The 14,922-nt window shown below is 26.8% G+C and overlaps 1 protein-coding gene across 1 annotated transcript; it reads left to right on the plus strand.

The window, feature by feature from the left end:
* The first annotated feature begins 4,521 nt into the window (after window positions 1–4,521).
* Window positions 4,522–14,147, plus strand: LOC140665872 (transmembrane protease serine 9). Its single transcript, XM_072892449.1, is given in 15 exon segments — window positions 4,522–4,777; window positions 5,201–5,564; window positions 5,566–5,703; window positions 6,498–6,618; window positions 6,896–7,058; window positions 7,311–7,519; window positions 7,603–7,854; window positions 8,101–8,213; window positions 8,964–8,995; window positions 10,243–10,372; window positions 10,878–10,974; window positions 11,079–11,241; window positions 12,189–12,403; window positions 13,344–13,546; window positions 13,702–14,147. Coding segments are annotated over 14 exon segments (2,043 nt in total). The 5' UTR covers window positions 4,522–4,777; window positions 5,201–5,540; the 3' UTR covers window positions 13,885–14,147.
* The last annotated feature ends 775 nt before the right edge of the window (window positions 14,148–14,922 follow it).

The following is a 14,922-nucleotide window of genomic DNA, read 5'->3' on the forward strand; positions in this document are numbered from 1 at the left end:
CTCGTTTATCGCAAAATTGGCGTCATTATAGAAACCTTTAGTCTCCTTTAAGCTATTTTTCTATAATAATAAAAAAGTTTCGATACAATAAAAAATATAAAGAAATAGGAAGAATAGGATTAAGTATACCAAGTTATCTAAATAGGGAATTTTTAGAAAGAGATAAATATAAAGATGAGGTTACTTAAAGTAAGATGCCGAAATATAGAGGAAAATAATAAGTACTGGAAAAAAGAAGATTGTAAATTATGTAAATTTTGTAAAATAGGTAAAGATAGCTTGGAACATTATGTAATAGAATGCATTGTAAGGATTGTTTTAGCAATTTAGACAATAATGGTGAGAAAATATTAATTAATGTATGGAATGATGAATTGTATGAGAAGAAAGGAAAAATACTGAAAAAGTTATGGAAGGAAAGAGAAAAAGAGGGGAGAAAAAAAACATAAATGACTGTGATGTAATGGCTGTATAGGGAAAGATTGAAGTATTATGTATATGCAATAATGTTATAATATTATAAAATTATTGCAGTATTATTGTATTGTACTATTATTAGCATTATGTAAGTTGTGAATTTGTTGGTTATTACGGTTAATAGATATAAGTTAGATATGATATTATATAGGAATGAATGTAAAAGTATGAATTTGTATAGACGATAAGAGGTTAACACAATTGTGAGCACCAACCAAGTCCCTTCTTGACAGAAGCTGCAGAAATAAAGATATTATTTTAATAATATCTTTATTTCTCCAGTTTCTGTCAAGAAATATAGATATTATTTTAATAATAAAAAAGTTTCGACAAAATTTGTATATCATAAACAAATAATATAAAATTAATAAAATAAAAATATAAAATCAACTTTACTTACGTTAATTCTACTTTTATAAAAATATTTTTGTGAATTTAAATATGTATTAGAGTATAAAATACGATTAAAATATTATATTCTCATTGTTTGTTAAATTTTATTTGGCATTATATTAAATAATTGATGATTCCTATTATCACTTTTCTCTTTATTTTTATTTTAACAATTATATAAAATTTAATTCTGATTTTTTACACGTATAATACACGTAATACAGAATTGTCAAATACAATTGATATATCATTATATATCATTATATATGTTCGACTGTGATTTATGTATATATAGTTTAATCCTTAAACGGCTAAAATTTAAACGTCTCTTTAAAGGGGTAAAGAGAGATTTATAAAATTCTCAAAAATTAGAATTTAAATCTTGGTAAATACACCAAGAAAAATATATGTCCTGGTTACTTATCAATTTCGCAAAAAAATTATTTTCTGCGAAATCGACGTATTAACATCCGCGTTTAGCTTTGATTCGCTCAGTTTTTAGTTACTTGTTTCTAATAATAAAATTCTAATATAAATATATATATATATATATATATATATGTTTATATACAAAATTTATTTATTTTATAGAATATATCTATAGCAGTTATATTTAATCTCCTTCTATAATTAATCAATTTGTATAAGTTGCAATGTATTTGATATTGCGCGAGCATTCGTTAAAATTTATTTACCATTTAATGTGCTAAGCGTTAATAAAAATAATAATTTACGAGTACATGCTCCTTACAATATGAAATGCCCACAAGGCGATACGCTTAACGGTTTGGCACCAAAATTGATTATCATTGATATTCAATCGATATTGATTAATATAAAATAGAATCTTCTCTGTATCGCATTGAGTAGTTGCGACAGTTTTTTTCAGCAGATAAAATATCGTAAGTGTCGCGGGGCACAAAGTCCCATTTAACTTTAATGGCCGCGATTGGTGTCCTTCTAGACGTTTATTGAGAGAGTAATTAAGTGAAATTATCACGAGGGCGAATCGAAACGAAACATGGTACAATAATTTATAACTTTCCAAGTAATTACATTGTGCTCATTTTTAGACAACACATATTATTCATATTATTATAACAAAATTCAAAAATATTTAACAGCATATTTAATCGATGAATTTTAAGAAGAGTTAAAAATTCTGTCTGGGAAATGTATGGACATAGTGGTTATGGAGATGTAACAAAAAATATTTTTTTGCTGACTCTTAACACAAAAGCAACAATAATTGGTAGGAAAATAAGTAAAGTAAAAGAATATAAAAATATATTATATGACATAAATTAATACATTAATTAATATAATAAATTAATTATTTATTTAATCACATATCTTAAAGGCACGGATATTAATATTTCCACAATTAAATATACAAAAAAATACCTATAAACAAGATACAACTCAAATTTAAAATATTGAATATTTAAATTAAAATTTTACCTAAAAATATGTTTTAGATTTTTTAAATTAAATTTTTTTTTGTTGATTAGTTTAAATGCACTTTCTGTTACTATAATTGATCTTTTTCTGATTTTAAAAACCTCTTGAAATTAAATATTTCTCTATATGCCGTTTAAAGATTAAAATATACATAAACCACAGTGGAGCACGTGATATATTGATATCGTATTATGTATCGTATTAATTATATTTGACAATTTAAAAAAAAATATTGTTACTTAAATTTTATAATAAAAAGCAAGTAAATGTAATAATAATAATAATAATAATAATAATAATAATAATAATATATGTGTATTGTTATTATGATCTTAAAATTTATATCTTAAACTTATCTCTTTGCCTAAGACATCATTCCAAATAATATAGACACAGATTTCATCGATGTCTCGAAAAAGCCAAGATCAAAGTTAACAATATACTCATCGAGCTTAACAATGAACTAACTTATATTTTAAGTGTGTAAATAATTACCTTTGTTTATTTAACAAACAAGCATTTAAAAATATTTATTATGTGCTTTAATTAGATGTATATTATTGATATGACTGCTTCTATTATTGATAGCATCTTATGATAAAGTTTTTATAACGCAAGATACCTGCTTTGTATCATATAGGGGGGTAAATATTATTATTTATATATCTGTACTAATTACTTATTATTTTGCAACATTCTGGCTACAAATTGTTAATTCTTATTCTTATACAAAGTTTATACAAAACATAAATAAATACATTTATTATTTATTTATACATAATTATATATAATTTTATAATTCAATTTAATCTCTTAAAAAGACTTTAAAAAAGACTTAAAAGTATCGGAATAAATTGAAAGACTTAGGAAAATATCTGATTTAATGTGTCTATGCTTTAATTGTATCTAGATAGATACTACAATTTAATTATATCTAGGCAGATACTACAATTTAGATAATTTTTTTATAATTGCGTTCAAATATATATATATATATATATATATATGCAAAATTTGAATGTATGTTATATGCACGCGTGCATATGAGAGAAAAAAGAGAGAGAGAGAGAGAGAGAGAGAGAGAGAGATCAGTGTTTATTATATGTATGATTAGTTATTAATATTATTTTATTTGTATTTACTTGGAGAAAACAATAATAGAAATTAATAGTATAAAAATTTACATGCTTAGAAAACAAATCAAAATATTCTTGTTGAAATGTAAAATTGCTTGGCTTGTAAAGTTGTAAAATCTAACATAAGTTATATTAATCCAAAATCCAAAAAATGTGAGAAAATGACAGCAGAATTAAATTGCTGATATCTATATTTGGGAACAATTAAGTTTTATTTTATGTGTTTTTATGTATAATATTATATGAGATAATTAAAATAAGTAGTTTTAATTTTAATTTTATTATACTATATAAAAGGAACAATAAATAATAATTTATGAACTAATAAAAACATTAAAAGAATATTAAATAAATACCAATGTTTAAATATTTATACAAACAAGCAATAAGCAAAATCAGGTCAGTAGTGTTAAACGTTTTGCTTTCAACGGCAAATGTGGGTTAGTGAAACCTACAGACCGCATTACCGGTGATTCCTTCCGAATTAAAGTGCAATATATATGCTCAATTAAAAGGGAAATTACAGAGAAAGAGAGAGAGAAAACGTGTAAACCTATGTTTATGTACTAATGTTTACCTATAATTTTTATGATTTTTATTATCATATTATTATAATTTATATTTTAAATGATTCAAATATAAAATTTAAATACCAATTATAAAACTTATCTCACACTAGATAAAATACAATACATACTCCCTTATCTAATATATTCAATATATTTAATATTTTTAACAGTTTTATATATACTTTAATAATGTTAATATGCTTATCTTACTAGACAAACATTTTTTTAATTGCTAAAATAACATAGAAAAATTATCTGAATTTATATATTCTACAAAATGTGTTTTATTGTAATTTAGTATTTATTTTTATTATTATTATTAGCATTTTCTTTGACTTTTATGCTTTTATTACTCAAAGATGCTTTCATCTAAAATTTTCAACAAAATTTCCCCTTTTGGCAACATTCCTACCGTCGAAAGAGAAATTTTCTGTATATATACTTCACACGAAAGCGTGTCTCGAATTGTGTGTGAGTGGGGGCAAATGAATTGCATGGTAAAAGCAATGTGCGTATAATATATTGTAGTGAGACGAAGCTCTCTAACAGTATAGTACCAAGACCCGACCTTTCACGAAGAAGACTTCCTCTCTCAATGATTTCTTTCAGTTATCTTCTATATAACCTTTGTCGCACATAAAAAAAGAGACGTCGCGCGAATAGTCACACGTATTCAGTTTACGACACGTACTTATTTGTTTAATCGGCAGCAGTGTGATCCATTATGCATCTTTAATAAAAGTGATAAAATATATTTAATTTATAAAACTAAAAAGCCATTGTATTGCATTAGATAACAAACGAGGTTTCATAAACGTATTATTGGAATTGTTTAAATAGAGCTGAAAAATATATACTCAGCTTTGAAAAATATTTAATAAAAATTAAAAAGATATTGTATATTGCAATAATTTATAAAATTGTCAATTAATATATTTGATTAGCTATTAAAATTACGCACTATAATACTATTAAAAAAAAAAATAACGAAATGAAGAAAACTTGTTAAATCGTATAAGAAACAACATTCGGTGATATTAGCAAAAATTCCTGAAATAAGATAAGAAAGTGAAATATCTATTTTACATTTTTATGGAAAGATCAAAACACGCGATCATCTGCCTGACTCCAAATTGAGAAAATTTACGTTTATGTCGTATGTAGGTACTGAACGGGACCGGGACGATGGTAGCAGAGCGATAGTGAAAGAAGAACTTTCTTCGTAACCATAAAGACTGGCTGGCTCTCGGTCGATCAGTTCAACTTCTTTGTGGAACTAAGGTGAAAGCGCGCAAGAGCGACAGTCATCTTCGACGGATTCGAACATCATCCCGTAGCCTCTTCACAAAATTCTCAGAAACGAAAAGGACACGGTACTGGAGAGCGAAATCGTCTCCGAATGTTCGTACGTGTGCAATATAATGCATGTCTGCTGTGCGATTCGGAGAAACGCGTGGTGCATGGTGCTATATCGATAAAAGGAAGAGCACATTCATAATTCCGAATGACATTTGTGAGCGACGAATGGGAAAATGCTTTTGCACGTGTTTCGCCACAAGCTTTTGATCTCGACCTTGATCATGACTTTCTACATACTGTCAATCAAAGGTGATGAATTTCAAAATACTGGCCGTCGAAATAGTGTAATAGCATCAGTGATCTCTACTGTGAGTATTCATTCACTGGAAGCAAAAAAACAAGATTAGCTTATGTAAAAAAGGAACTTTGTGTGTGTTTGTGTTTGTAACACAATTTTATGAAACTACAGTTGTTAAATAGTAATGTAATTATATATATTATACATATATTACTGACTTTTTGTCAGAATATGTTTACGAAATTTATCTTTTTAGTAAAAAATTTTTCTGGTGTAATTAGTATAATTGTTAGTAAAATCTATCAGTGTGTGTGTGTGTGTGTGTTGTGTGTGTGTACACACACACACACACACACACGATATATCTCACGTTTATATTTTATATTTTTGTATTAATTTAGTTTTTTTTCTTTACAATAAAACACATTATATACATATTTTAACATTTATGTATACAGAGAAAAAAAAGAAAAAAAGAAAAAGAAAGAGAGTATGTATTAAATATTTATAAATTCCAGATTATATAAATATGTGCGTATAATGCGGTTTTATTTACCAATTAATTATTAATTATTTAGCATACAATATACTTACAATACGTTTAATGAGATGTAGAATGTGAATTTTTTCAGTCTAGCACTTGTTGATCAATTGTATGTATATATACATTTGCATTAAAGAATCCATATAAATGTTACGTGCACGTTTACGGCATATTTAGTCAATACTGAAAACAATTTGACAGCTCAGGCCTTGACTTATAATCTGATCATGGTTACTTTCTCTCATCTTTTATGTCGTATTTGCGGTGAAAAGTGAGCGCAGTTGACTATATAGCGCCAATCATTTGCATATTGCTTTCAGGAAAATTCTTCGAATAATTCGCAAACTCGCAACGGAAGATTTTTATTTGATGAATTATTTGGTATCGACATTGCACCTGATTTTGAAACAGATGAAGAAAGGTTACGAAACTGTACATGCGGTAAGAATTTTCTTTATAAATTAACTTAATTTTTTCTCGTATAATAATTAATATTACTAATTGTTAATAAAAATATAAAAATTTTATATTCTCTAATTTTACAGTTAAATTATAATTTTCCAAAAAAATTATATAATATCTTTTTAATTTATTTTTATTTAGAAATGATAATTGCGAGACCAATCTGTTTATAAAGTTGGTATTTTATTTATCCTTCTTTTTATACATAAATCAAATTACATCAAAATTTTAATATACCTGATGGTATTATTTTTAGAATGTGGTTTATTTAATCAAGAAAATCGAATTATTGGTGGACGTCCCACGCTACCGAATAGATATCCCTGGGTTGCTAGGCTGGTATATGATGGCCGTTTTCACTGCGGTGCTAGTCTGCTTAACAACGATTATGTAATTACTGCTGCCCATTGCGTACGAAGGTATGTATTCTCTATTCTCTATTCAAGTATATATTATTACAATAATGAATGAAGAAAATTATTATAAATAGAAATAAAATATTATATGTTATAATAAAAATTAAAGGTATCAAAAAATTACATTAACAACATTATAAAAATTTACACCATTTTTACGTAATATAATTTTAAACAAACAACAAATTTTTGTATTAATATTTCGATTTTCTTGAACATTATGTCGTGACAAAATTACTTTTAATTACATCTTAGATTGAAACGATCGAAGATTCGCGTGATACTTGGCGATTATGATCAATATGTAAACACTGACGGAGTTCCTGTTATGAGAGCAGTGAGTGTTGTGATACGTCATAAGAATTTTGATATGAATTCCTATAATCATGACGTGGCTTTGTTAAAATTACGCAAATCCGTGAAATTTTCAAAGAAAGTTCGACCAATTTGTTTACCTCAACCAGGTAGTATGGCTATAAAGTAATCATAATTTTTGTTAATACATGAAACATTTTTGTATTTATTATCAAATATCTATAATACATAGGATATGATCCTGCTGGAAAAGAAGGAACAGTAGTGGGATGGGGTAGAACATCGGAAGGAGGAATGTTGCCCGGACAAGTGCATGAGGTACAAGTACCTATATATAGTCTAACGCAATGTCGAAAAATGAAATATCGAGCAAATCGAATTACCGAGAATATGATTTGCGCGGGCCGAGGTAACCAGGACTCGTGCCAAGGTGACAGTGGTGGTCCTCTTCTTGTTCAGGAGGGTGATAAGCTTGAAATAGCAGGTAAAACATTTATATTCATTATTATAATTATTTTTAATTTTATAATAGTATATAATATTAATTTATGATTATCTCGATTGTGAAATTTGGATAAATAAACACAAATAAAAAATATTCTTCCCGTAAATAACTTTATATATTTATGTGATTAAACAAGAATAATAGAAATCACTGTTGTACAAATTACTGTTGTAATATATATGTTATCTAAACTGAAAACTTATGTATGTTATACGTATATAATAGGTATAGTATCTTGGGGTGTAGGCTGTGGTCGACCCGGCTATCCTGGAGTTTACACAAGAGTAACACGATATCTGAATTGGATCCATACAAATATGAAGGAAGGCTGTTTATGCGTCAATTGAAGACCTGCTTTCACTTGTACATACCTTGTATATAAAATGTCAAAGCACATACTATATACGCGATTATAGTCAATTGCTGCAATGAGTACGTTTTACATGATGATTCACAAATAATTGCTTAGAAACTCTTAGTTCAAAACTACTCAGCAGAGTATTTAATATACAGTTCCTTGCATGGAGGCCATTATTATTGTTATCAATTAGCACTTGTTTATACGTCTATGAGCGAGCAATATAAGAAATATGTTATATTTTTGTATGGAATATTTTCTATAATTTTTATACGATTTATAGCGTGACTATGCTTAACTCGCTCCACACGTTTCTATCACGCATTTCCAATCGTATGAATAGCGGTCGAACGTTTCCGGAATAATCAGCAACCGGTAACGGTTCACTGTCAAACCGGGCCAAAGTTGATGCATGCAAATATAAAAGTCTTCGCACATGTACATTTGTACATAATAGCATAATTTATGTTGATCATAATTTTTTATTGTTACATAATACATATAATGTATGTATTTTATAACGTATAATTCAATAATGTAAACTCGGAATATATTATATTTATAAAAATCTTTAAGTAATCTAATATTGTACATATAAATTTCGAAAAACTATTGTATGACAATTATAAATGAGCAGCAATATATTTGCGATAATAACCAAGATTACACATATGTCTAAATCTTATGAGATATAGCTTATCAATATTATACTGTTTACAATATTTACAAGTGTGCTTCATTGAAACTTATCAATTATGCTCAGTTAGTTTGTTCAATGAATCAAATTTTGTAAGAGATTAAAACAGCACCTCTATAAAGTATAATATCAAAATATTACATTTATCACTTATTAAAATAATATATTCTTAATTATTTTCAATCAACAATTTTACGATTATATTGATAATAAATAAAGAAAAATCTCAAAATTGTATATACTATTTTAGAATGGATTCTTATATTTTTTAGAAATATAAAATTGATGGCCAATAATAACGATGACGTAGTTACAGAACCTGATCTTTCATCCAAAACTAGTTCTAAAAGATAGTACGACATCGACTCCAAGTCAAATAAATTTCGGTATAAATTTTGGTCGAAAGTGGAAATATCGGAGTTTAATCTGTATACTAATAAAACCTTTCTTTCCCCGAAATTCGACGAGAGATATCATTAATACGTTCCCGGTTGAAATACCTGTCAAACGGTACCGGATGACTCACAAAATGCGTATATGCATATATATAATAAAATATAGATGAGCCTTCACATACGACCTTCTCTTCTGCAACTTTTTTTTATCTGCATTAAACATTCTTACTGACACGTCAAAATAGTGTAAATGCATTAATTAAATCCATATAAAAATCATTGTTTTAAAGACTTATTGACGATATTATATTATCTTTACTTAACATATAATTATCATCTACTAAAAATTTAATTTTTGTATTAAAAAAAAAATAATTAATTAAACAATTAATATAATTATTTTAATATCTACGTTCACATGCTTAATCACAAAAACTTCTACAAGTAAATATAAAAAATAAAGAAATAAATAATAAATAATAATAAAAAAAATTAATTTTTCTTAAACATTATATTTTATTAAAAACATTATATTTTACCGAATAGAAGATTAAAAAGAGATGTTATCTGTATTTATCTCTATAAATTCGAAAATTCATCGAAACGTAGATATCATATCTTCGAAACAGCTCCGAATAATCGAAAATGTCGTCGTGGCCCTGATGACGGTCAATAACAGTCATCCGTGATTCGACCCTGAACATGAACGTGAACTGGTCAGGTACCGGCCGACCGGCTATGCCCGCCTTCCCTTCCGGAATAGCAATTACCTCTTCGACCTCAGTCGGCGTAGGACGCCGACGATAGTCGTTCTCAGTCAGGGACATGTCCATGACTCGTTCCTGACCAAGTGGCAAGGTGCCCAAGTGGCAACTCTTTCCCAAAAATATCTCTAACAAAGATTTAAACCTTTAAAGTGAATTAAAAGTGTCGCATTATCGGTGCAACTGTCAACTCATGAAGAGTTTAATTAGGTCGCAGAACATGAAGTTTCTGCGCTACCTAGGTTTATTATTCATTCTGTTTTTGACGATGGAAAAATGCCAGGTAAGAAAAATTATTTTCATATACATTCTTTATTAATTTCTTCCCATTATATGTATCTTACTGTTACGTTCCATTTAGAAAATATTAGAAAACTCTAAAACAATCTACAATACTAAAAATTAAAATTTTGTAAAGAAATATAACAATTTTAATTTCGATTTAAAGTCTTATCGATTGTAAAACGATTACAATCGAGACATTAACTTTTAGACTTTAACAAAATAAACAATTTTTATTGAAGTAAAAAATTATATATACACGATAAATATAAATATGTATAATTCTTTCCAAAAGTTAAAAATAACGTATTATTATGATTTTTTAAATAAATTTTTTATAAAAAGAGTGTTATTCATTATTTATAAATCTATCTATAAATAGAAACTTATATATCTTTATATTCATATCTAAGATTTATGGCATAATTAAAATTATTAATTGCATTCTTAAAATTACTTTATTAGTAACACACGTTGATCATTAACCATAATTACTTTGATTTTAGGCCAGCGTATTTAGTGATACAAAAACGAAAAACTTTTTTGGACTGTTTGGTAATAAACCACCTCAATCTATTGATTCGCCTGCTCCTTGCTACTGTAGTAAGTAACTTTAATTTTTAATTTCTTATTAAATTAATTTTTATTAACAAAAAAATATAGAGCTAAGAAAATATATTATAAAAAGTATATATTATATAATCTAGGTTGTGGGCTACGAAACGAAGAAAGTCGTATAGTTGGTGGTCAAACAACGAGTATGAATGAATTTCCATGGATAGTTAGATTATCGTATCTAAACAAGTTTTATTGTGGTGGGACATTAATAAATGATCGCTACGTCATCTCAGCCGCACATTGCGTGAAGGGGTAGGTATGATTTATAAATTTTGCATATATTTAGTAAGTAAACATTTACAAGTAAAATTAATAAAATCTATCTAATTTTAATTACAATTGATGTATAATGTTCCATCATAAAAGTCTTATATAATTAATTATCATTTTCTGTATTTAAATATTCTAATAAAAATTGCAGCATTATAAGATTTTTTTTGTTAATAATATAACATTTACTTGACTGTAATATTAGTTATAGTTACAGATATGTTTATTTTATTTTTTTTCACGCACATAAATAAAACCATTGAAAGTTAGACATAAACACTATTTCTACAAATTAGTATAACTGTATAAAATTGCTACTAAATCATTGGACTCATCTACTAGATGCGTAAACAGGTCGAACTTCATTTTTGCATCCTCAATTAGTGTCACGCTACAAGGAAAAGTTTAATGCCGTTAGCCCCTCTATCCTGAAGTAAAATGTTAAAAATTATTCCAATCTTAACGATTACAATTTACTCAAAATTTGCTTAACCACATATCATTAATTTTCCCTACTTAAACAATTGAAATCATTATATAAATATAAACATATTTTTAAATATTTACACATTTAGCACACATAGCAAAATAAAGGAAAAGTTCAAAGTGTAGAGAATTAAATATTTTTGAAATATTTTTTACTAAATATTGCATTTATCAAATACATTTATATATTTTTTGATAATGTAACTTTTATTAATTTATACATGTTAATAATATAGCAAACTTCTTTGTAAGAAATTTGGCCTAAATGTAATATTTTTAATAGAAACTGCAAAAAATACATTTTTTATATTGCATATATAATTTAACTTAGTTATATAAAGATATATATATATAAAGATTTAAGCTTTTTTTTAAACACTCATTTTGAACGAGTTTCTCCATCACAATTTTATTTATTAGGCGAATGTGATCAGTTCTTCTAGTCTTATTTTCAGATTCATGTGGTTTATGATCAAAGTTACTTTTGGAGAACATGACAGATGTCTCGAAAAGCCAACGGAAACTAGATACGTGGTACGTATTATGACTGGAGATTTTAGTTTTCTGAATTTCGACAATGATATCGCACTACTTCGTCTCAATGAGAGAGTGCCATTGAGTGATACGATACGGCCGATATGCCTGCCATCGTTGTTAGGTAAGCACACTATTTTTCGTATAAATTGTATATAAATATATATACATATAGTAATGAGATTATATCTGATGAATATATTGTTATAAATTTTGAAATTTATTGAAAAAATTAAATAACTATCTTTTTATTTAATAATTTCTAATTGTTTTTTCTAACTTTATCACAACATATAATTTTCGCTAAAGGCACGCCTATTATAGCCATAATCTTATATCTCGAATACGTTATTGATATACTCGACATGTACTCATAATTTCACGCTCGATTGATACTAAATTAGCGTATCGGCAATTGTTAATTATAATGAATACAGTTTTTCATAATCAAGCATAATATTGAACAATAATGCGCACTCTACGACTAGCCGTCATGTTTATTATGCGACGATTACGCGATAGCCGAGTCATAAATTAGTTAATATACGGGTACCTACTCTCTCGACTGTAATGCATTGTCAGTATATACATAACTGCGTAATAATGAAGATTTCTGTCTGAATCGAGGCCTTCAATTTGCATTTTGAATGCACGCGATAATACTTCTTGACTTAGTTAACATGCGGTGACATGATATATTTATAAACGTACTATGCTTACTGCAAACATATATATTCGCACCGATAACAAATTATAGATTCATATTTAAAAACTTTTAATTCTTTCTTTACTGCTTTTTACAAAATATAATTTTACATGTTTAATAATTATACATTTTTCTATAGCAGTTTTAATCATATTTATATACATAGTTATATTATCAATTGAATAAAGTGGTAGCCAAAATGTTGAAAGAAATATTTCATTAATTGTATTATTATTTGTATAGAATTGTTGTTAATTACTATATATAATTAATTATTATATATAAAATATTACTTATTATTATAGAATTGTTGTTAATTACTTATTATTGTAATAGATAATGTAGAATTCCCTTTCAGATAATGAATACGTAGGAGTAAATGCAATCGCGTCAGGTTGGGGCACATTGAAAGAAGACGGCAAACCATCTTGTCTCCTTCAGGAAGTCGAAGTTCCAGTCATGAGTCTTCAGACTTGTCGCAATACTAGCTACAGTCCCCGAATGATTTCGGACAATATGCTATGCGCAGGTTACTTAGAAGGAGAAAAGGATTCATGTCAAGTAACTATTATTGAAATATATATGATTAATAAATTTTAAAAAAATTATTATAAAAAAATATTCATATTTGCGTTTAAAAGTGTAATTAACTACGATTTAAAGATGTATCACATTGAATATCATAACAGGTATGCAATATAGTTTTTTTATTATAGGGAGACAGCGGTGGGCCTCTTGTAGCGGAACGCGAAGACAAAAAGTATGAACTCATTGGCATCGTATCGTGGGGTAATGGATGCGCACGACCTGGTTATCCAGGTGTATACACGAGACTCACGCGATATATGGATTGGATTTTGAAGAATTCAAACGATGGCTGTTTCTGCGAGAACAATTGAATGTGATTACTCGGCGCTCCTTAATGGTAGTTATGATGGAAAGCAAACAAAAGAATTTTTGCATACTGCCATATGTTCATCGAACATATGCTATATTCTCAGGATAAAAATAATATTTCGTTGAACGACGATATTTTTGTATAATTTATATACCTGACAATATAAATAATGTTGTGTTAGACTTGAAACTGATGGAGATAAAATACTCTGAACATTCGTATAATATTATTTTCTCGTTTTCTCTCTATTCGATTTATTGTTATTATTTCCTGTCGCTTTTATCTATGTATTAAACGATATAAGCAATCAATATATGAATAGAAATGACGTTACAAAGAAATATTATTGTAATGTAATTGTGTTACGAGAAAAAAAATGTTTGTAGAAATAATATTATACTAAATAATTATTTTATTATTGCTCAATATAGCCAAAGGCTAAAATATTCAATTTTACTACCAAGAAAATTAATTATAGTGAGATTGAGATTTAAGCTACCAGTGTCATAACTTTTATAAAAAATGTTTATTAATAGAATATTTTATATAAAAATGTAATAAAAATTTGAATAAAAAAATGATCTTTAAATGCAATTTTTCGTATACTTTTTTTGATCAAATATGTAATATTTGTTATAATATTACATTTTATGCTTTTTTTAAGCTATTTTTGTTTTTAAGCTATTATAATTTTATTATTAATTTTAAATAAGTATTATCAATATACTCATGATATATGTAACTATTATTGTATATATTTGGAATTTTAAGTATTCTAACATTTTAATTTTTTTAAAACGCATATTTTACGATGTTAAATATATAGCTTAGATAAAAGCAATAATAAATTTTAATAGAAATACATATAGAATAATCTGGCTAAATTAAACGGTGCGATATATGTAAATGCGGAGTTTTATTTAGTGCTTAGAATTTATTTCTAAGCTTCTTTTAAATTGTTGGAGCTATCAAACAAATTTTGTTAATATTAATTGACGTACTAGTCACAACATGGAAAACACATAACGGGATCAGCAAA

Source organism: Anoplolepis gracilipes, chromosome 5, assembly GCF_047496725.1.
Source record: "Anoplolepis gracilipes chromosome 5, ASM4749672v1, whole genome shotgun sequence".
Taxonomy (NCBI): Eukaryota; Metazoa; Arthropoda; class Insecta; order Hymenoptera; family Formicidae; genus Anoplolepis; species Anoplolepis gracilipes.